The sequence below is a fragment of the Myotis yumanensis genome, unplaced genomic scaffold (genome assembly GCF_028538775.1).
Source record: "Myotis yumanensis isolate MYYU_CA2020_CCGP unplaced genomic scaffold, mMyoYum1.0.hap1 SCAF_5, whole genome shotgun sequence".
Taxonomy (NCBI): domain Eukaryota; kingdom Metazoa; phylum Chordata; class Mammalia; order Chiroptera; family Vespertilionidae; genus Myotis; species Myotis yumanensis.
Window position 1 is genome coordinate 33,604,983 of NW_027223756.1, and position 21,503 is coordinate 33,626,485.

The 21,503-nt window shown below is 52.6% G+C and overlaps 1 protein-coding gene and 2 long non-coding RNA genes across 9 annotated transcripts in view; 1 reads left to right on the forward strand and 2 right to left on the reverse strand.

The window, feature by feature from the left end:
* JADE2 (jade family PHD finger 2) overlaps positions 1–16,442 on the reverse strand; it is a 50,715-nt gene extending 34,273 nt beyond the window's left edge. The window contains exons 1-4 of one of the 7 annotated variants that reach the window (XM_070414988.1): positions 14,426–15,289; positions 10,586–10,768; positions 5,626–5,683; positions 3,640–3,728 (exon numbers count right to left, since the gene is read on the reverse strand). In XM_070414988.1, coding sequence (XP_070271089.1) covers positions 3,640–3,728; positions 5,626–5,683 — 147 coding nt within the window. In that variant the 5' untranslated portion in view covers positions 10,586–10,768; positions 14,426–15,289. Of the gene's footprint in view, positions 1–3,639; positions 3,729–5,625; positions 5,684–9,388; positions 9,969–10,585; positions 10,769–14,156; positions 14,283–14,425; positions 15,290–15,326; positions 15,990–16,392 lie in introns of those variants that run through there. The other 6 variants (XM_070414989.1, XM_070414984.1, XM_070414991.1 and 3 more) reach the window with 6 other exon arrangements.
* On the forward strand, positions 12,731–14,155 carry LOC139010481 (uncharacterized). The gene is made up of 3 exons (XR_011471521.1): positions 12,731–12,828; positions 13,416–13,495; positions 13,734–14,155. It is a non-coding gene; the product is annotated as an uncharacterized lncRNA (long non-coding RNA).
* A 3,111-nt stretch (positions 16,443–19,553) lies between the features above and the next one.
* Positions 19,554–21,503, reverse strand: part of LOC139010482 (uncharacterized) — an 80,531-nt gene continuing 78,581 nt past the window's right edge. The window contains exon 4 of the long non-coding RNA XR_011471522.1: positions 19,554–19,564. This is a non-coding gene — a long non-coding RNA (uncharacterized lncRNA). The remainder of the gene's footprint in view (positions 19,565–21,503) is intronic.

Genomic DNA, 21,503 nt, shown 5'->3' on the forward strand with positions numbered 1-21,503 from the left:
GATCTTTCAGGGAGGCCCAAGCCAGGAACTCCTGAATTAGCATATTAGGGAGAAAGGGCTATGACAGTAGTGTTTAACCCTGGCTTCCAGGGGGCGGGGGCAGGCTTTGAGAAAGTACAGGTACCTGAGGCCCCACTCCAGACCATTTAAGTCACAATTCCTGGGGGTGAGGTAGGATAGGCGGTGGTCTGTGATCTCTATCAGATTCACAGAGATATGACCCACAAAGTGTTAAGCACCAATGATGATGACGCCTTTTGGTAAGACAGGTCAGCCAGAAACTCAAGGCCAGAGCAAGATTTATGCACTAATGCCACCTCCCCAGGACAGGCTAATCCCTCCTCCTCCCTCAGGACTGGCCTGGCTGACTGAAGCCCCAAGCGCTAGACCTCAGCTTTGTTGGGATACTGCAGGCAGGTAGAGCAGAGGAAGGCAGCACCCTGTGTCCTTGGGGTCAGCCCACTTTTCCTTCTACTGCCAAAGGGAATTCTGGGGCCACCCCAGGACTGAGGCCTGCACTCCCCTTTCACTTTGGCTGAGAAAGACCACCCACTAGTTAAGGGTGGATGAGAATCTGGGCCTCAAGGCCTTGGCTCTGTCCAGGGTCCTGACTTGAGCACTTTTTCTGCCCTGGGGCATCTCACTCTGGTGTAGAGGGCATCCCTTGATTTGCACCCTCAGGGTGCACTTGGGAAGGGCTGGCCTTGGCAGGCCATCAGAGCGGCAGCCCCTCGGTTCTCTAAACCCAACCCCAGTCCTTCCCACAGCTGTTGGCTTCACTATGGGCTAGTGGTGCTGCTTCGGATAAGGATTCATGGTCCTCCAAACCTCACCCCATCACTGTCCACGTTGAGAGATAAGGCGAGGAAGTGAACCACTGAGCCCCCAGCAAGGGAGCTCCTGCACCACACACATCAATTTGCAAACATTCTGGCTGGGAACTTGGGCCAGACTGGGAGCAGACCCTGTGACCAGCCTGACAACCACCCCACAGGCTTCTTACTCTGGGGGACAGGGCAGATGGGGCTCCCAGATCCCCTCTCCTCAGGGGGTCCAAAGCTCTGGGCCCCCAGGCCCAGCAGACGAGAAGGGCCCTCCTCTCCACACCATTCACAGAAAGAGAAGGCAACACCCAGCGAGATTTAGTGCAAATGTTCTGTACCGCCAAATCCTCGCTTTCATCTCCGCCTTCTCATGAGCCAAATAATTTGGAAGCTTTCATTGACGGTTTCCTTTCTGCCCCGAGATAGCTTGGAATTTATGGTGGCTATGGCTCAGCCTCCTCACTTAGGGGACGAGGGAAACCTCACAGGCTGCTCTCCAGCCTGCTGTGGGAGGAAGAGCTGTCCTTGGCCATAGTTCAAGGCGGGGAAGACTTCCTCAGCTCTCCTGGAGCCCAGGACTTGAGGTCAGGTGTCTCCCTCAGGCTGCACAGCCCCCTGGGAGGCTCCTGTGCTCGAACCCCGGGCCACGTGTAGCCAGTCCCCATCAGGGCCGGGCACCAACACCCTTACAATGACTTGCCTCTATTTTTTTTTATTTTTTTTTTGGAGGGGGTGGGGAGAGGTTCAAAGGCTCTGAGCTGGAAAACCCAAGAAGCAGGGGAATTTTCAGCCCCATGCAAATCATTTTCTCCTCAGCCTTCGTGGACACCTGTTTCCTCCCAGCCACCAGCCTATCCTGGGTGTCATGGCAGCCCAGGCCCTGGGATCTCTGCCCTGAGAGCCGGCCCCTCCTCCTACAGGTGCTTGCGGGGAGGAGGGAGCAGCCAGCCCTAGGAGCTCCCCTGAACTTCTCCACCTTTCTCCAAAGCGGCAGGCTCCTCTGCTCCAACAGGGGGCTTGACAATTGCTGCCTCCCAGGACCCCCAAGACGTGTGAAGGTGGCTATTGTCTTACTAATTCAACCACAACAATTGGGGAGCCCCTGCAGGTATCAAGATGGGGGTGAGGAGGGAGAGGGGGGTAGTGGAGTTGAGGAGTGGTCCCAGGGCTTCCAGAGCTCTAGCACTCTGCCTCCCACCTCCCAGGGCACCCACTGCGCAGGGCTAGTCTAGGAGGGCACTACCAGCCTCAAGAACAGAATCTTCCCAAGCAGGCTCCGTCCAGCCCTAACCGCATTCCTGAAGGTATCTCCTTCCCGCTCCACCCCTCCTCCATGGGGCCAAGGAAGGACAATCGGTTGGGGGTGGGGGTGGGAGGCATCAGGTCTCAAAGGCTCCCCACACCCCACAAAGGGAGAGTGTTAGGGTCAGCCAGCTTCAGGAGGAGGCGGGGAGTCCTTTTTCAAATGCAAGGCTCTGCGGAAGACCCCCCTAGGGGCTGGCTAATGACAGCTGAGCCCAGATCGCTCCAGGGGTCAAAGGGGAGAGCAGGGCCACAGGCTCAGAACAGACACTTCCCCCAGCCCAAGTCAAGGGCTCAGACCCAGAACTCTGGGCCTTCCCACCCTGGGCACTGTTAGGCCCCCAAACCTCAGGTCTTGGCCATATAACTTGGGAAACTTCAGTTTCCTTATCACAGGACTGAAAACTCTGGACTATTTAAAAAAAACTTTTTAACTTAAAAAAATATATATTTTTATTGATTTCGGAGGAAGGGAGAGGGAGAGAGAAAGACAGAAACATCAATGATGAGAGGCATCATTGATCAGTTGCCTCCTGTATTCCCCCCACTGGGGATCAAGCCTGCAACATTAGGCATGTGCCCTGACCAGAAATTGAACCCCTGACTAGGAATCAAATCATGACCTCCTGGTTCATGGCTCAACACTTAACACTGAGCCACACCAGCTGGGCTCTGGGCTACTTTTAAGGATTAAAAAAATGACGTGTCCAGCACTCTAAAGTGCCCAGCTACTCTGAAGGCTGCAGAGCAATGCCTCTCTTAAGGGCCTTATTCAACCTTTCCACAGACCCTCCACCTTCTCAGAGACTCAATGTTCTGGCAGCCTCATCTGTGCCTGGGGCCTCTTCTGCTTTGAATACTGCGCCGCCCCCCCCTCCCCCCCCCTTCTCCACAGCTCCGGAAGCCAAATACCTCTACCTGCCACAAGAAACATCCCAGGTCAAACAAAGGAAGGCTTAAAATGCAGGCACTGTGAACTGGGCTTAAGGAGCAGATGACTTAACTGGATGACTGGGGACCCATCCTCCACCCCTACACCAGCAATCCTGACACCCTTGCTCAGCCTCCAAAGTGTCCTGAATACCACTGCTTCTTACTCCACTGCCAACTCCAGGCTCTAAGCTGCCATCGTTTATCTCCTGGTCAACTGCAAAAGAATCAGAATCCTTCCTGGTCCCACCTGTGTCCCGGTATCCCCTTCTCCTCACGGCAGCCAGTGGGACCTTTCATTAAAACATCAGACTGCCACTACCTTGCTTATGATCCTGGAAAGGCTTCTCTCACTCAGATCCTCAGATCAACAGAAACATCTTTACAACAACCTACACCCCCTGCCTTCATTTCACTCAGCCACACGGGCCTAGCGTGGTCGTGCCTGTGCCCTCTGCCAGGAATGCTCTCCGCCAGGAGTGCTCTTCTTCCACACATCTGCAGAGCTCACTGCCCCAGGCCTCTGCTCCTGTGACCTCCCATCTTCACTCTGCCTTTCTTTAGGACACTGGCCACTACTCACCTCTGAGGGCTTCTTTTCGTTCTGCCGGGGCCAGCCCGACTTGGTGCTGCTGGGCAGTTTGGAGCATCTTGAGGCAGATGTAGTGTGGCCTGCAGAGAGAACACAGCCCATGAGGGGCCCTGGGAGGCCAGGAACACCACCCCCCACACCCAAGGATAGAAGGGAAGCTCCAGCTTCAGGGGGTGGACACCTCTGTGAGTACCTAGTACATTGTCCCTGCTCTGGGCCTCTCCAATGATGAATGATGACATGAAACCCCTTCTGCCCACCAATCCAAAGGGGCTTGGGAAATAAAAGGCAGTGACCAGGACTCAGTATTAGTTTACTATGTGACCCACGACAGGTCCCTTGCACTCTCTTGTCCTCTGCTTCCTCCTTGGTGTGATGCCCACTGGGAGGACAGAGGCTGGGCAGAGCAGTGGGAATAGTGCTGCTCTAAAGTAGACCCACAGACCAGGCTTGAACCCTGGCTCAGCCACTTACTAGCTTGTCACCCTGGGCAAATAACTAAGTTTCTCTGAGCCTCAGTTTGCTCTTCTATAAAATGGGGGCAAGAGGCTAACTAACTGTCTTCAAAGGATTGTTGTGAGAATGAGATGATAGCATGCCTGTAGTCTTCTCAATAAACATTAGCTACTATTATGAGGGTCGAAGGCCCTTGCTGGACTACAGGGCTGTGGCCTCTATCCCTACGGGTCAAAGGAGCTGCTGCCAAAGGAATATGCACCAGCCTGGCCCAACTCCCAGGCAGCTACAGGGCTCAGCTGCCCAGAAGCCCACCCCTTGCAGGTGCTCCGCCTTCACAGGCTCCTTTGCATGCAATAAAGTTAGAAGTAGAGGATGTGGTCCTTCTTGGCTCTACTGAGCCAGGCCACAGGCAGTGTGGTTGCAGCCACAGAGGGCCAGTCGCTGTGATCTCCTGCCACAGGGAGGAAGGGCTGGCCAAGTTAGACACCAGAGCCCAGGTGAACCAACAGACCCCCAAAGGACAGTGATGAATGGGACCTCGAGTGGGGGATGGGACTGGGACCAGACCCACCATGGGATTGCATCTGCCACAGGCTCTTGGAGGAAGATATGAAACTCTGGGAGCTCTAAGGGGCCTTGGAGATCTCCTTAATCTCAGAGGCTCATCACCTATGTGAACAAACCGAGGTCTAGAGCTGCAGGGCTCCAGGCCCAGCCTCCCTGGCAAGGCAGCCTCTTTCTTAGCCTGGGCTTCCACCGGTAACACCACTGCGTGGGAGCCCCTGGCAGTGTGTCTTTCCTACAGGGCAGAATGCAGCTCCTTACTTACACCAGCTCATGCAGGCCCAGGCTCCTGGGCAGGTAGGAAGAGCTGCCTTCTACTACTAGAGAAAAGCTCTCACCTTACACACACCTCCCCCAAATTTCAGAAGAGGCTCCCTAAGCCCTATCTTCTCCTTAACAACATCCCCCCATCCCCAGACATCCAAACGACACCCCCAAGCCATACACTAGTCTACCTCTGAGATCCCATGAAGGTCAGACTGCTTCATTCATTTCTTCAGCAAACATTTACTGAGCACCTATCTAGCTGGGGATAAGACAGTGACCTCTCTTATCAGGGAGCTTGCCAGTGGTTAGGTAGTAATACTTATCAGGTAATTATTGCAGTGACAGATTTTCTATGGGTTGTGTAGAGACCTCCTATAGTGCCCTGACTCAACAGGAGAGCCACAGGGAGAGGGATGTACTCCTAGTAGCCAGGAGTTACATATCCAAAGGCTCAGAGGGGAGCAGATCTGTTCCAAACAGAGCAAAGCAGGTGGGGCTGAGACCAAGAGGGTAAGGGGGGGTGGGGGGTGGGGGGAGGGTGAAGAGGACAGTAAGGCCTTCGTGAGAGGGACCTGCTCTCATTTATGCCTTCCCCAACATTGAGACCACGGGCAGCCGCTCCCCATCTGTGGGCCTGGAAATTATTCACATGCTTTCCCTGGAGGAGCCCCAAAAGGAAGGCCTTACTGTCAGTGGTGTCAGAGTTGTCGCTGCTGATGGAGTATTTTCGCCTCTTCTCTTCCATCTGCAACAAAAGGCAGGCCCCATTATACAAGCAGCCCAGGAAACCCTCAATCCCCCAGAAAATCACCAGTAGCCTCCCTCCAGCCAGCCCCACTCCACCCCACCCACCCTGGGTGGGATGAGGGAGGGGAGAGGAGGCTGCCTCTCCATCTCCTGAGCCCAGAGCCTCAGAGGAGCAGGAGTCTAAGCTGAGAGGACCTGCCCAGGAAACTCAGGGTCACCAGAAAATCAATCCACTCCCAAGCAAAAGTTGCAACTGGTGCCTCACCGGGTGCGGAGAAGGGAAGGCAGTAGGCCCATCCTATCTGAGTTTAAGGACAAGCCAGTCCCGCCTGCACTGAGGACACATCCTGAGAGGGGCGGCCAGGAGTGTGGAAAAGGGGGTGAGTACAGGGAGGCTCCAAGCTGGGTCCCTGAGACACACCAGGCCCAGGGTGACTGGCCCTGGGCTGGGCTCCCTCCCTCCCCCACTGTCCTTCTCCTGATAAAAGTACAAACCAACTTTATCTTCACTACAGTACGTAACTTCAAGGTAAGAAGGGCAGCTCTCCCATGCTGCGCTCATTCCTCTACCCACACTATCTCAGCCATCTCCAGTTCCTAACAACCCAGTGAGCTCTGAGCTATTTGCTTCAGTTACTGGGGAGGCTCAGTGCCTTGTCCTGCTAGTAACTGTCTGAACTGGGATTTGAATGCCTGTGGGCTGATCCCTGAGCCCACACTGAGCCGCCTTTGTGCCCTCCTCAGCGCCTGCCTGTTGGAAGTGCTTTCCCACCCACTATTTCCTCTAATCCTACAGAGTCCTGGGTGGCAGAGCCTGCTCCTGTCCTCTTGGAGGGGAGCACACCCAGGGCTTGTTAACCTGCTCTGGGTCTCAGCTAGTTGGTGGCCGAGTGCTAATGTGAGAACAGATCTGGGGCTTAGGGCCCAGAGCACTTTCCACCATGTTCCTGTTCCTGTGTCTGGAACCTGGGCTGCCTCACTGCCCACAGCAAACGGCAAGGAGCCAGTGTCAGCAGGGAAGAGCCCCACTGCCCAGCCCAGCTGCAGGCCAGCCAGGCTCCCGACCCCGCCTATGATCCTATCTACTATCTGCCACCACCCAAATCCGCCTTTGCCAGGCCTGGGGTCCCCTCCTCCTCCTGTGGCCTGCAGGGACCGGGAGCATCAGGCAGGGGTGACTACCCAGACCTCTGGGCTGACCAGGAGGACCCGCCTGCCTGGAGCTTGACCAGAACCAGGAGCTTCTCTCTACCCCCATGTCCCCCAGCAGCAGGATCAGGATGACAGGAAGGTTCACTGGGGCTGCTTATTGCCCAGCTCTGAAGGTGTGGACAAGTGCTCTGCAGAGGGTGTGGAGGGATGGAGGGATGCCTGGTGGTGTGAGGCGCATGGATGGCAGGAAGGTGGGAACGACTCATTGCGGTAGGGAAGGGGGACACCATGGTACACAGGGGCCTTACTAAGCCCTCAGAACAGACCTTTGGTACAAGTGGGCAAGACGGCTGCTTCCCTTTTGCAGATGAAGAAGACAAAGCCAAGAGGTTAAGTGGTTTGCCCTGGATTGCAGTGCTTTAAGAAGTCTGTCTGATTCAGGAGACCATGAACAATTTTTAGATGTCCTTGCCTCTGTGCAGCCTAGTGCAAGCAGGTAGGTAATGCTCTACCACCTGCAGCCACCCATCGTCGCTGTCCTCTGGGGTCTGAGGGTGAGTTTAAACGAAGCCCTCTAACCTACATCTTGCTAACCCAGCCCTATCACAGGCGGGTAGAAGTCAAAGAGAGGTGCTAGAATCCACCTGTTTCCCCCTGCAATGGGCTGTCCAGGAATTGCATTTCTCTTCATTTCTAGCAAAGCGGTCACTTCCAAGCCAGGCTCTCCCATAGCATAAAAGCCACAGCCCCCACTAGACCAGGGATCAGGGGAAAGACAACTGGGTCTGCGTTTTTACATAAATCTCCTGAGCTGAAAATGTTGGCAGCTGATTCAGGATTTTAAAAACACTTTCAGGGGGCCAAACTAAATACATCTGTGGGCCAGAATCAGCTGGTGAGAAGAAATGAGAGCAGCATAAAGCCCTTGGCTCTCCACATAGATGCTAGTTAATACCATGCAGCCTTGGGCCAGGTGGAGAGCCCTCCTACCAGTGCCCACCTGACGGGGTCCTCAGAGGGAGCGGTGACCCTGTACAATAAGGAAGGGCCTCTGTGACAGGACCCAACTGCCGACACCCTTCTCCGAATGCCGTTCCCTGATGCCCAGGACCTGCCAGGCTGCGGACTGGCACCCCGCCCTCACCAGGTCCCTGTCCAACCTGCCCTCTGTGGAACATCCCGGAGTCCTCCTGGGCAGGGTGTTATTAAGGGTGCAGATTTTGTGGTGGTTTAATTGAAATAATAACTAGGCTTCAGAGGATAGTCACCGTTTGTAAGGGAAGCTTCCTTCCTTTGAACCATGTCTGTTGCAAAGGCCTCCCTGCCTCAGGTGAGCCTCCACTGTCAGTGGCTAATGAAGCCCCAGTGAGGCCTGGGCTCCCCTGTGGGACAGCCCCTTGCCCCCTGAACCCCCCTCTCTACCCCAGCAAGGGGTACAGGGAAGACTCCTTCACCAAAGTTGAAGTCTAAGACTGCAAATGCAGGTGGGGTTTGGGGGTGCTGAGATTTGATCTTGGCCTCTCGGTTTTCCCTCTCCACTGGCCCCTCCAGTGTCTCCCAAAGCAAGGTCTGCTCTGGGAGAATACCTCAGGGTCACAAGGCACTTTCTTTTGGAGACAGAAGTACCCCTGAAACTCCACCTACAAAGGAGACTGTAGGAATGAAAGGGTCATTTTCCCTTCCATTTGCACCTCCCACACTGCCCCCAGCATGGAGACACAGATAGGAAGCTCACCTTTGGGAGTGTGGGTGTCATAGGGACGCCTCAGTGAAGCAGCAGCCCACAGCCACTCAGCAACCCACGGCAAGTGGGCTCTCCCTCCAGAACACACCATGAATCCACCCACCTTTCCCCCATTTCTACTGCTACCAAACGGGTCCAAGCCATCTCATCTCTTGCCTGGACTCCTCACTTATCTCCCAGCTTCTACTATTGCTCCCTCATAATCCAGGATCCACGCAGTAGCCAGAATGATCTTTAAAAAGTATAAACCAGGCCCTGGCAGTGTGGCTCAGTTGGTTGGTGGGCATCATCCTGTGCACCAAAAGGCTGCCGGTTCGAATGCCAGTCAGGGCACATACCCAGGTTGCTGGTTTGATTACCAGTTAGGGTGCATACAGCAAGCAACCTGATCGATGTTTCTCCCCCCTCCCCCCTCTCTTCCCCTCTTTCCATTCCTCTAAAATCAATAAAATTGTAAAATAAAATAAATTATAACGTATACATTTTAAATGTTCCTATTTAAAACCTTTCAAAGGCTTTCTACTGACCAAAGGATAAAACTCAAGCTCCTCACCACAAGACCCCACATGATCTGCCTAACTCAACAAGTTCATATCGACCACTAGCCCTGCTCCACCATTTTCCAGCCACACCGGCCTCCTTTCATTTCCTGAGGCAAACCTGACAGCCCATGCTTTGAGACCTGTACACAGCCTGTACCCTCTGCCTTGTAATGGTCTATGCAGCCTATGCATGTCTGACTTTTCATTTTTCAAGTTTCAGCTTAAATGTCACATATGCAGGGTGCCTTATCTAAAGAAAGCTTACCATCCTGTTATTTAGCATCTGCAGAGCATCCATCATAATTTGTGTTTGCCAATCTACTTGTCCAACATCCTTCTCCTCCAGAATATATGTTCCATGAAAGTAAGCCTGTCCGGATCCCTGCTGGGCCCCCATGCCCTCCGTGCATAGCATTCAGCACAGAATAGGGGCTCGATACGTGCCGAGTGCTGAGTGTGTTCTTGTCCCCTCCCTCTGGAAGTGTGGGGACTGTCCGGCCCAGCAGGCCTGCCTGTCGCTTGCAGGAACAAACACCCCAGCCCAAGATTCGTCCTGTTTTCACAGCCCTCTTCCCCATCTTAACCTCACACGTTTTCCAGGACTCTTTATTTGGTTGGGCTCCTGGCTAATGATCAATGTCAACTTAGTAATAGGGCAGCAATTTGGTGGCAGATGTTTTCTTGGCAGCACTAGTCACTGGTCTTAGTGGGGGCCTTGGGTCTGGACTTGAAACATCAATGCCCAGTGCCAGCCCCCTTTAAAGACTTCTCTGCAAATAAACTCAAATAAACACCCTGGGCTTCCATTAACGCCCTTCCAGCTGACCCTGGAACAGTGGGCCTTTCAGGCCGGCTACTGCAGCCGCTCCCTGGGCAGTTAAAACACCCCAACCTGGCCTCCAGCCTCTCCTCTCTGGGGGCCACCAGGCCTGCCCTGACAGCCACCACACACAGCAGGATTTCGTCTTCCTCCTTAAAAAAAGGGGAGTGGGGGAGGCTTTCAAGCAGGCAATTTACCATTCCAGACACAATCTTTCAAAGAGAAACAAAAACTCTCCCTGTCTGAGGCAGACCACTAAGGCGTGTGTGTAATAAGATGCTAATACAATTTAATGATATTTCGGCTGGAAAACCTGTCCTCAGAGCCTCCTTGTGTCGGGAAGGCCAGACATTCAGAAAACAAGAACTGCATACTCTTAAATGGCTTTAAACGGGGGTCAGAGCCCCACTCTTTCCTATCTCTCATTAACTTTAATGCCTTCTCAGGGACAATAATTGCCCTTACAAAAATGATTTTGTGCACACAGATCCTCAAACTTGCTTCTCCAAGCACAGGGAAGCCTGGACTCTCCTTCGACACCCATCAGTGCCCACCTGCAATTCCAAGTGTCCCAGAGTGCACCCAGCTCCCCTAGAACATGCTGCCCACACCCACCCTCCAGACCCAGTTCTGGGCACATACCAAGGGGATCCTGGGAGAATGAAAGGGGCTTTGTCTATTTGTCCTTCAGCACCTCTCACCCTACTCTCCACCTCAGAGCGGGCAAAGCTCAGTCCACTTGCTCCCACAGATGGTTGCCCATTGGCAACTGCAGGGTCCTTCTGATCCCTTCTTCAGAGAAGGGAGTTGGCTCTTCAGCCTACCCTAAAGGGGAGAGATCAAAGGTCAAAGCTGCATTTGGACCCTGTCCAGGTCATTAATAATAATAGTAAGAGTGACTAATACTAATCAAGTGTTTACCACATGCCTGGCTTTGGGTTTAGTCTTCTCTATGCAATATTGCTTAATCCACGTACCCACCATGAGATAGGTACTATTATTAACCCTATTGGTAGATGAAGGAACTGAGTCACAGAAACTTTCTGATTCCAGATGGTATACCCCATCCCACTGGGCTACAGTATGCAGGACTACAACTCCCGAGTGTGGCTGGGGTCCTCCAGATTCCTATGGGCACCTTCCTGGGTTCCTAAGCTTTGAGCCACATGGTAAAGGTCCTAGGAGGGCAGAGAAAGCCAGAGGTACTCCCCTCCTCACAACTCTGACCTGGTCTTCCCTTAGAGAATTTTGAGGCCCACAAAGAGCCTGCTGGATGAACTATGAAGAATTTGGACTGGAAGCCTCTGACCTGAGTCTCGGGCATAAGACAACTACCTCCCTGTTAACAGGTACACCAGTTAACCAGGGCACCCTGCTCCCAACTTCAAGGACATGGAAGTCAATGTCAAATGCCTAACCTTGACTCTGGGGTGCACCTGGGGCTGGGGACCAGCAGTCCCACTTCACCTGCCAATGAAAGCTAAGTGGAGATTTATGAGAGTGTTTTAGATTAGTATTACTGGCTATTTAGCCAGGCAACTTAGGGAAAGGAAAAGCATGTTGGATGGGAAATATTTGCTGCATGTCAAGCCCAAACAACTTTATCCTTAAACACTTCATCTCCAAAAGTGCTGGGGAGACCCTTGGCCAAAGAGCTTCAAATCCAGCATTCACTGCAAGTCCTGCTGCCTGGGGCAAAGACTTCCCTCTGTGAGGCATTTGCTGTGGAACCAAATGATTTTCCACTCTAAACAACAGCCAACAGCACTTGGGACAACTGAGAGGGCTCCAGATCAAACAAACATTCTTTTTTTCTACCATGCAAACTTTCTCAATAAATTATTCGCCCACTTCGGATCAAAGCCTGTTTTTGCAGCCTGTGACCTAAAAAGCAAATAGCAACTCTTAAACATGAAAGCCCTCCTCCCTGCCTGGGTCGGCTTTATTACTCATTCCTTCCCCTTACAGTTATTCTGTTGTTATTTTCCTCCTCTGCTTGTTAGATGGCTCTGCCAGTCCCAACCTGTCCCAGGAAGATGGGACAGAAGGGATGGTACTTCACTTGGGGCCCTAAGGTGAGCAAGGAAGTCAGGGTAGGGGAGAAGCCAGCACCCTGGGAACCCAGGAAACAGGGCCAGGCCTGGTTGGCAGTTCCCTGGCCGGTCCATTTGCCAAATGTCCTACTGGGAATTTTACCAGTGAAGGGAGTTAATGCCACCCTGGGAGGAGGGGGCAGGTGGCCCTACCACCACCAGGGCCCAGGAATCAGTTTTCAAACAGAACCCTTAAGGGGACCTCCTGACAGCTTGCCTGGGCTCAAAGCTCAGGACTCCTCCCCTATCAACAAAAGTGAGATGGCAGGTCAGGCTTGCCACTCAGCCCCTCCCCATCCCTTTGGCAATGCTGAGTGCAAACATGATGCCCCCTGATGATCCCCTGCAAACTCAGCCTGTGGGTGAAACTTTGTCTCAGAATCCTGCAGATGAGCAGGGGGAGGGGAGCGGGGGGTGCTAAGTGCAGGGGCAAGGTTTGGAAATCTGCAGAGACCAGAGTGACCGGCTGCAGTGTGCCCTTGGCACTGGGCAAAGGGAAACATGGCTCTTCCCGCTCCCACCAGCCCTGGGCATGAAACTTGCGGCGAAGATAGTAAGAAAAATATAAAAAGTCAAGTGCCCTGGCGGGTGGCAGTCTTAGGAGGTTGGGGGTGGGGGTAGGGATGGCACGCGCCTCCAGTCCGCCCCTGGAGGCAGTCGGCGGGACCGCAGGTTGGAGGCGCGCCGGCGTGATTCCGACCGCGGGAGCCGGGAGGAGGAGCCGGAGGTGGCTGCGGGGGGCTCCGGCCCAGGCAAAGGAAGGGCAAGAGGCGGTTCAGGCCGGCGGTTCAGGTGGCGACGGGAGGTGGACTGGACGCCCGGGGCGGGGGGTAGGGATTGGGTGAAGCGGTTATGGGCCCCGCGCCCCTTGTGGAGTGAGCAGTTGTGGGGAAGTGAGTGTGTGTGTGTGTGTGTGTGTGTGTGTGTGTGGCGGGAGAGGGGGTCTTAGGCCTCTGGATGGTACAGTGAAGCCATCCTGTCTGTCTTGCTGACATCCCCATCTTCTGACTAATCGCGAAGCTGACCCCTGTCTCATCCCTTGGCCTGGAGAAGAGGGTGTCTCAGGGCCCAGGGATAGGCGGGAAGGGACCGGAGGGAGCCACAAGTCTGCACACAGGCGGGGAAGAGGCGGGAGGGAGCTGCTCCGCAGGCGCAGGCGAGTGGGTGGGAAGAAGGGAGGGAGAGAGGGAGGAAGAGAGGAAGGAGGTGAGGCCGGGAAGATGCCACTGCCTGGGGGGCGGGGCCGGGCCGGGGAACGGGGAGAGCGACTGCAGCGGTGCTTGGTGGGGGCGGGGGCTGCAGTGTCACTCATTTGGGGGTCGGGTATGAGAGTCCAGGCTGGGGCTGCCACTAGCCTACGTCTTCCCGGTACCACCCAGGGCGCAGGGGCGGAGGCGGAGAGCCGGGGACTGCAGAACCTACCCCAGAGCGGGACGCGAACCCGCTGAGTTGGGAGAAGGTAAACAAGGGCCACGCCCCCTGCCGTCGCCCCGCGGGCGCGCACCCGCGGCTCCGGCCGCCGCGGGTACATTTCCACTCTCTCAGCGCTTCTCCCCCGCCGGACTCCCGCGCAGCCCTGGAGGAGGGAGCTGCCCCCGACCCAGCCCGCTCCCCCGGTGCCGGGGCTGCGCACCCTCTACACTCACCTGGAAAGGGCGTCCCCAACCCCTCCAAATAACTGTGTTTAATTTGTGCAGAGCCTCAGCGCCCGGGAGCTGAGCACGCTGCCCCCGCGTGCAGCACCCGCGTGCACCTAGCCCGGAGAGGGGGCGACAGGGCGGAGGCAGTGGCCCCCGGAAGGTGTCTGGGACCCGGCCGGCTGCACGTGAGCCCAGCGCGGGGTCATGTGCACCGGCTCAACCCGGTTCGTCGCCCGGACGTGCTGCGTACCAACAAAATGAAACTCGGGGCGACAGGAGGGCAGTTAACTCTGGGTCCTCCGAACCTTCGTCCCCGGCCGCACGATCTCCCCTTGGCACAGGTCTCCCGCTGCAGCCCCTCCGCCCAGCTCGAGCCGCGGGGCAAGTTGCAGCCCCTGCGCGCCCCCGCCCGCCCGCGCCCCCTAGCCTGCCCGGGGGCTCTTTGCCGCAGTCATTAATAAAGAAGGTCGCCAAACTCACCCTTCCAAAAGTTGTTGTAGCATGCGCCCCTCTCAGCCTCCCCGCAATGTACTCTTTAAAACACGACTGACCAACATGCGCAATCTCTCTTCCCTGTGCTGTGCATCCCCCTCCCCCCGCGCGCTGGCTTCCTAGAACAGGCAGCCAGCAGGAGAGAGAGGGAGCGAGCGAGCTAGAGACAGAGCGAGGAGCGCTGGCAGATCTGTTGCAAAAACACAAAATAACGCTGTGGAGATGCGCAGGGCCCATCGCTGGGGGCTGGATCTTACCTTGCTCTGTGGTGCCCTTCCGAGGGGCGCTGCCCTCGGCTACGCGCCGCGGCGGGGACCGGCGCGGGAAGGATGCTCCCGAAATCCGGAGCTCCGGGGGCCGGCGCGGGCGGGCGGGGGGCGCGCATCCATCCGGGGTCGCGGCGAGGGAGGCGACGGGGCCCGCGGCGTCCCCGGCCCCGCGCCTCTGCCAGGGGCGGTTCAGCCCGAGGGACCCGAGCCCTTGCCTTCTAGCAGTGGGCGCAAAGTAACTCCATGGACACTACTCACCCCCACCAAAAAATAGCTTCCAACTGCGATGGCCGCGGTCGGGACCATTCACCAACCCCCCTGTGTATGTTTCTGTTTCTTTTTAAACCAAGACTTCCTTGTGATCTCTTTAGAAAAAAAAATGTGTTGGGGTGGGGGTGGGGTGGTTGGGGGCGGGCGGGAGGAGCAAGGGAGGGGGAGTAGCCACTTTTTTCTTATTCAGTCCGAGCTCCACTCCTGACAACCCCCCTCCGTAGCCCGCCACCCCCCACCCCCCTGCGCCCAGTTGTTTGGCTTAAGAAACGGGTCCAGGTAGCGTTGCAGGCCTCAGGAGGGAGGGTGCCCTGCCGGGCTGCCAGCCTGCCTGCACCTCGAGCCCGGACTCCCCGCGGACTCTGGGGCGCCCCCAGCCCGCCCTGTCCCCAGGGCCGGGCCCGAGCGGCGGCTGCGCCGGAGCAAGTCCCATCAGGTCTGCTCACACTTCACACACTCACCCACATACCCCGCCCCTCCACTCTCTCACTCACACTTTCTGCTCACACCCCGCCCCCTTCTCGCCCCAGACCCGGGCGGTGCCCCCCGCAACCTTTAAAAAAAAAAAAAGGCAAGCTTATACTTAAAAAAATCTTTTGGCGCCATATTAATGACGTACTTAAAATTTGCCATTTCTCCCTGCGTCAAAAAGACGTTTCTTTGCAAATAGCCTGAAGGCGACACTCGCGGAGGGAACGAGGTTTGCATTGAGCACCCCGCCTCCCGGGGCTCCAGCGCTGGAAGACCCCCGCCCTAGGCCCTGCTCCTGGATCGCTGGTTTAAAATGCGAATCGAATAAATCGCGTGGCGTTTTACAGCCAGAAGTGAGCAGAAAGTGCTGGCAGGAGCGGAGGGGAGGGCGCGGGCGGGTCTGGGGGAGGGGGTGCGGCCCTCCTCCCCCACCCCCAGCAGATGGAAACTACCATCCCGGGCGGGGAAAACTTGAAATTGTGGGCGACCTCTAGAAAGGAGGGGCAGTCCATAGAGGATCCCTCTCGGGCTCATCGCCCCCTCCTCCCGCCCGGGTGCCTCCTGGCACCCAGCTCTGCCCCGCATTTCCGGGGGGTGGGGAACGTAGTGATGGGTGGGTGGGTGGGTGGCTGCAGGTCCTGGCCCTAGAGGAGTTTGCCCCGGGGTATCCCCTTCCCCTTGCTTGTCCTTCCCATTCCCCATAAAGGGTTAAAAACCGAGGGGCAACTTCCAAGGGTTGGCACTTGGCGAGGAAGCGGGGCGCCCCTCTCCCCACCCTTCGCCTCCTCGCCCCTCCTCCTCCGACTCCACTTCCCGACTTGACCTTGTGGTGCACAAACAGTGCGCTCGGATCCTCGCAGTTTCTGGAAGAAGAGCTTGTGCTCGCCAGGCAGGCGGACTGTGGGGCGGCTTGCGAGCGGTGGCGGGGCCTTGGGTCGGTTCCCAGAGCCGCGGGCCACACCCACTCAACCCATAGTGCCCGCCGCGCTCACCTTCTCTCGAGGAAGGAGCCCGGCTGGCCTCCTGGATGGGGAGGAGTGAGAGGCAAGCTGCAGCCTTCTCCCGATGCTCCCAGCTGGGGAGGAGGTGGTCAGGTCTTGGGCGGGATTTGGGAAGGGAGACCTGGGAGCCTGGCCCAACATCCCCAAAGCATCATGGCCAACTTTTTCTTCACCCTACCCCTTAAAGATGATCCAATAATTTTTTCAGCTCACCTTTGGCTTTGAAGGCACATGGATGAGTAATGAACTGGGCCAGGAACCACCTTCCCTCTCCAAGACTGAAGGTTGTTTATTCTTTTTTTCCCCTCTGCCCCCTACCAGGGGAAAATAAATATTCAATTTACATAAGGTGACATTTATGTCACAATTAAAAAGATTACCCAATGGAATGTTGTGAACACAATTCTTATAGGAGAAATAAATCTAATAATAAACTCATAACAGCACAAATCTTCTGACAGGACTGATTGTCTACCAACAAAGAGGGAGATGATGGATGCTGAAATAAGCACTTTTGCAACAAGAAAGAAACAGGAGCTTAAGGGAGTCAGTTCAATATTTCTCTTCCTTCATTCACAAAGTCTGGGAGGGCTGGTCCGGCAAGATTGACAGTCTGTGTATCACCTCCCACTTAGCTTTAGCTCTCAGTGGTCAGTTAGTAGGATTTGCCAAAGCCCAAGTCAGCGACAGTGACAGGCTGTGGGCATGTAAAAAAAATGGTTAAATACTTGGGTTCTAATCCTGACCCTTCAGTTCAGAAGCTGCTTGATGTGGGCAAGTGAATTCATCTCTCTGGTTCTCTTTTTCCTCTTCTGTGGAATGGAGTGGTGGCAGGGTTCCTAAGGCCATGTGTACATATATACACATGTGTATATATGTACATATATGTATATATGTACATATACATGCTATGTGTGTAAAGCAGGGCCTGGCTCAGAGTGCACAGTGCACATTAGCACTTTCCCTGGTGCCTACCTTTTGGAAGGGTGAATGAGCCCTCTAAAAGCTCTTAATGCTAAAAAACTGGGGACAGTGATTTGTGTCTTACCCTCTACGAGGACATATACAAGATCTCCCAGTGCGGGCAAAAGGGAAAGCCAGAAGAAACTGTGACAGATGGTGGGCTTTGTGACCAAGGTCCAGATGTCAGTCTCAGGCACACATCTGAGGTGGGAGTGAAGGCACCGATTTACAGTGGTACAGTCCAAGGGGACTGCTCTGGTTAGGTCTAGTTGCAGAGGGTTTACATGCAGGAGAGGACTGGACATCCTCTTGGCCATCAGGATCCCACAAACCTTGGCAAGCAGTTAAAAAATGACCTAGAGCCCTAGCTGGTTTGGCTCAGTGGATAGAGCATCAGCCTGCGGACTGAAAGGTCCCAGGTTCGATTCTGGTCAAGGGCATGTACCTTGGTTGAGGGCACATCCCCAGTAGGGAGTGTGCAAGAGGCAGCTGATCGATGTTTCTCTCCCATTGATGTTTCTAACTCTCTATCCCTCTCCCTTCCTCTCTGTAAAAAATCAATAAAATATATTTAAAAAAATAAAAAATGACCTGGAGAGCCCTAGCTGGTTTGGCTCAGTGGGTAGAGCGTGGGCCTGTGGACTGAAGGGTCCTGGGTTTGATTCTGATCAAGGCCCGGGTTATGGGCCAATCCCCAGTTGGGGGTGTGCAGGCAGCAGCCAATCATTGATTCTCTCTCATCATTTATATTTCTGTTGTTCTCTCCCTCTCCTTTCCTCTCTGAAATCAATAAAAAAATATTTTTAAAAAATGACCTAGAGAGATGGAAGAGGGAGGGAATGACCATTTATACAGTGCCCTATCTTTGCTGTATACTGTATATGCCATCCCATTGCATCCTCACAAAAACCCATCTTACCTATTCTGAAAGGTTTAGTAACTTACCAACAATTACGCGGGCTAGCAAGCGGTAGCAGAATTGGCACCTAGTCCAACTGACCTTGAAGCCTATGTGCTTTCCATTTGCCACACTGCCAGAAATAAAAAGTATTAGTATTAATGGTTTGATTAAGGATGGGGGCCTGATTGCTGTACAGCAGGTAAGAAGGAATCTTATGTGCAGCACCTTGATTCTGAAGTGATTCCCTGAGTCTGGGTATGACCCATGTCCCCTAAAACGTCTTTGGAAGATACTGCTTATTTAGGACTGGAAGCTCCATCAGAATCCTTGGGTTCCTACAGCGCTCTGCTGTTTAAGGTTAACCTTGGAAATGTTAACAGAATGATAGCCACAAAGCTAATTATAACTTTTTAATGTTTACTAAAAGTCTCACAAATCATTAACTTTTTACAGAAAAAAAATAAGAAGAAACATAGAGTTCTTAGAGATATAATCACTCTTTTCCCCCCAACAAATATTTATTGAGTGCTTTCTGTATGCCAGGTACCATTCTAGGTGCTGGGGACACAGCACTACCATGGCAGACAAAAATGCCTGCTCTCATGGAACTTTCTAGTAAAAGGAGATACACAATTTGTTTATTTTTTTAATATATATATTTTTTATTGATTTCAGAGAGGAAGGGGTACTGAGAGAGAGAGATAGAAACATCAATGATGAGAATCATTGATCAGCTGCCTCCTGCAGGCCCCCTCCTGGGAATTGAGCCCACAACCTGGGTATGTGCCCTTGAATGGAATTGAACCTGGAATCCTTCAGTCCTCAGGCTGAAGCTCTATCCATTGAGCAAAACTGGTTAGGGTTATACAATTTGATTAGAAAGTAAAAAAAAAATAGCCCTAGCTGGTTTGGCTCAGTGGATACAGCATTGGCCTGTGGACCAAAGGGTCCCAGGTTTGATTCCAGTCAAGGGCACATGCCTTGGTTGCTGGCACGATCCCCAGTAGGAGGCGTGCAGGAGGCAGCCGATCAATGATCCTCTCTCATTGTTGATGTTTCCATCTCTCTCTCTCCCTCTCCCTTCCTCTTTGCAATCAATAAAAATATATTTAAAAGAAAAAAAAAGAGAACTTGCTATAAAAAAAAAGAAAGTAAAAAAATATATGTCATGTTTGAAGGTAGTGCTGTGGAGAAAAATTAAGTGGGAAAGGGAGATAAGGGAACGTGGGGATGCAATTTAGAGTCCTCAGGAAAGAACTCACTGAGAAGGTGGCTTTTGAGTAAAAGGAGGTGAAGGAGTGAGCTATGAGATTTATGGGGAAAGAGCATTCTAAGCGTAGGGTTCTTAATTGGAGTCCACACATACCCCTCCCCTCCAGAGGTCTGTGTATAAAATTCAGGGAGTCTTGATCTTAGAAGGGAAAATATACATATATCTTTATTTTAAAATTCAGCATGCTCTTCAATTATGAATGCAGAGAGCAAATCACAGCGATAGTAGCAGCACCTGTGGCATTGTTGCTAGTAGAAATCAGATATTTTCATATCACATTATAGTTGTTGAAAATATCTAAAATATCACTATACTCATCACTACTTCAAAATGCTGCTAGCTCTTATAATTTAATGAGTTAATAAGAAACATAAAGTACTATATTACACATTTTAAAACATTTTGAGATTTGTATGTCAATATAGTTTTCTTTATTATTTACATAACTTATTTTATGGATTTGAAGATGTTATACTCAGAGGGAGTCCATGGCACAAAAGAAAAGGTTGAGAGCCACTGTGTCGACTGAGAGACCAGGAGGCGCAAAGGCCCGGAGGCAAGAATGTACTTAATATGTACCTGTACAAAGAAGGCATTATAGAGGGCTTTATTAGACATCCGGCTTTTCTAGGAGTAATGTGAACAGTTTTGAGCAGAAGAGTGGCATGATGTGCTACCGGATTTTAAGGGTTACTCTGCTGCTGGATGGAAGACAGACGGAAGGAGGAAAAGCTGAAGCAGGAAGACCAGTGAGGAGGTCACGGAAGTAAATCAGGTAAGAGCTGATGTTAACTTGGACTATGGAGGTAGCAGTGGAAGTGGTCAAATTCTGTATATTTTGAAGATGGCTCTGACAGGATTTGTTGATGGGGTGTGAGAAAACCAGAAGTCAAGGATGAGGACAAGAGTTTTGCCTTGTGCCAATGGAAAGATGGAGCTGTCATTAACCGAGATGGGGGAAACTGTGGAAGAAGTAGATTTGCGGGGAAGATAAGGAGTTCAGTGTTGGACATATTAAACTCGAGATACCATTAGACATCTAAGTGCAGCCATCCGGTAGGCAGCTAGAAATGGTGGCCTCAGCTCAAGGGCAAGGTCTGGGCTGAAGATATCATTGATAGTGGTAGTAGGTGGAAGGTGTTTAAAGATATAAGGCTGTTTGAGATCACTAAGGAGGTGAGCGTAGAAAAAGAAGTGGTTGCCCTAGCTGGTTTGGCTCAGTGGATAGAGCGTCAGCCTGCGGACTGAAGGGTCCTGGGTTCGATTCCAGTCAAGGGCACATGCCCAGGTTGCAGGCTCAATCCCCAGTAGGGGGAGGAGGCAGCCAATGAATGATTCTCATCAATGATGTTTCTATCTCTCTCTCTCTCTCTTTCTCCCTCTCTGAAATCAATAAAAATATATTTTAAAAAAAAGAAAAAGAAGTGGTCTACGGATAGTACCCTTGGGCACTGCAAGGTTAGGAGGAATCAGCAAGATGTTAAAAAAGAAGTATCCAGACATTTCTCCAAGGAAGAGATACAAATGGCCAATAAGCACACAAAAAGATACTCAACATTACTAATCACTAGGGAAATGCAAATCAAAACTACAGTGTGATACCACCTCATACTCAGGGTGGCTAAGATAATAACAAACAAATAAAGCAAAACAAAAACACAGAAAACAACTAGAGTTTATGAGAATGTGGAGAAATTAGAACCCTTGTGTATTATTGGTGGGAATGTAAAATAGTACAGCCATTCCTCAAAAAATTAAAAAATAGAATTACCTATGTTCCAGCAATTCCATTTCTGGATACATTCCCCCCAAAATTGAAAGCAGAGTCTTGAAGAGATATCTGTACACTCATACTCACAGCATTATTCACAATAGCTAAAATGTGGAAGCAACCCTGGTGTCCATTTGATGGATGAATGGATGAGCAAAATGTGGTATATACCTCCAATGGAATATTATTCATCTTTAAAAAGGAAGGAAATTCTGCAATGTGCTACAGCATTAATGAACCTTGAGGTTCTTACGCTAAATGAAACAAGCCAGTCACAAAAACATAAATACTGTGTGATTCCCCTTGAATGAGATATCTAGAGTGGTGACATTCATAGAAATAGAAAGTAGAATGTGGTTGCCAGGGGCTGGAGAGAGGGGGGAAATGAGGAATTATTGTTTAATGAGTCCAGTTTC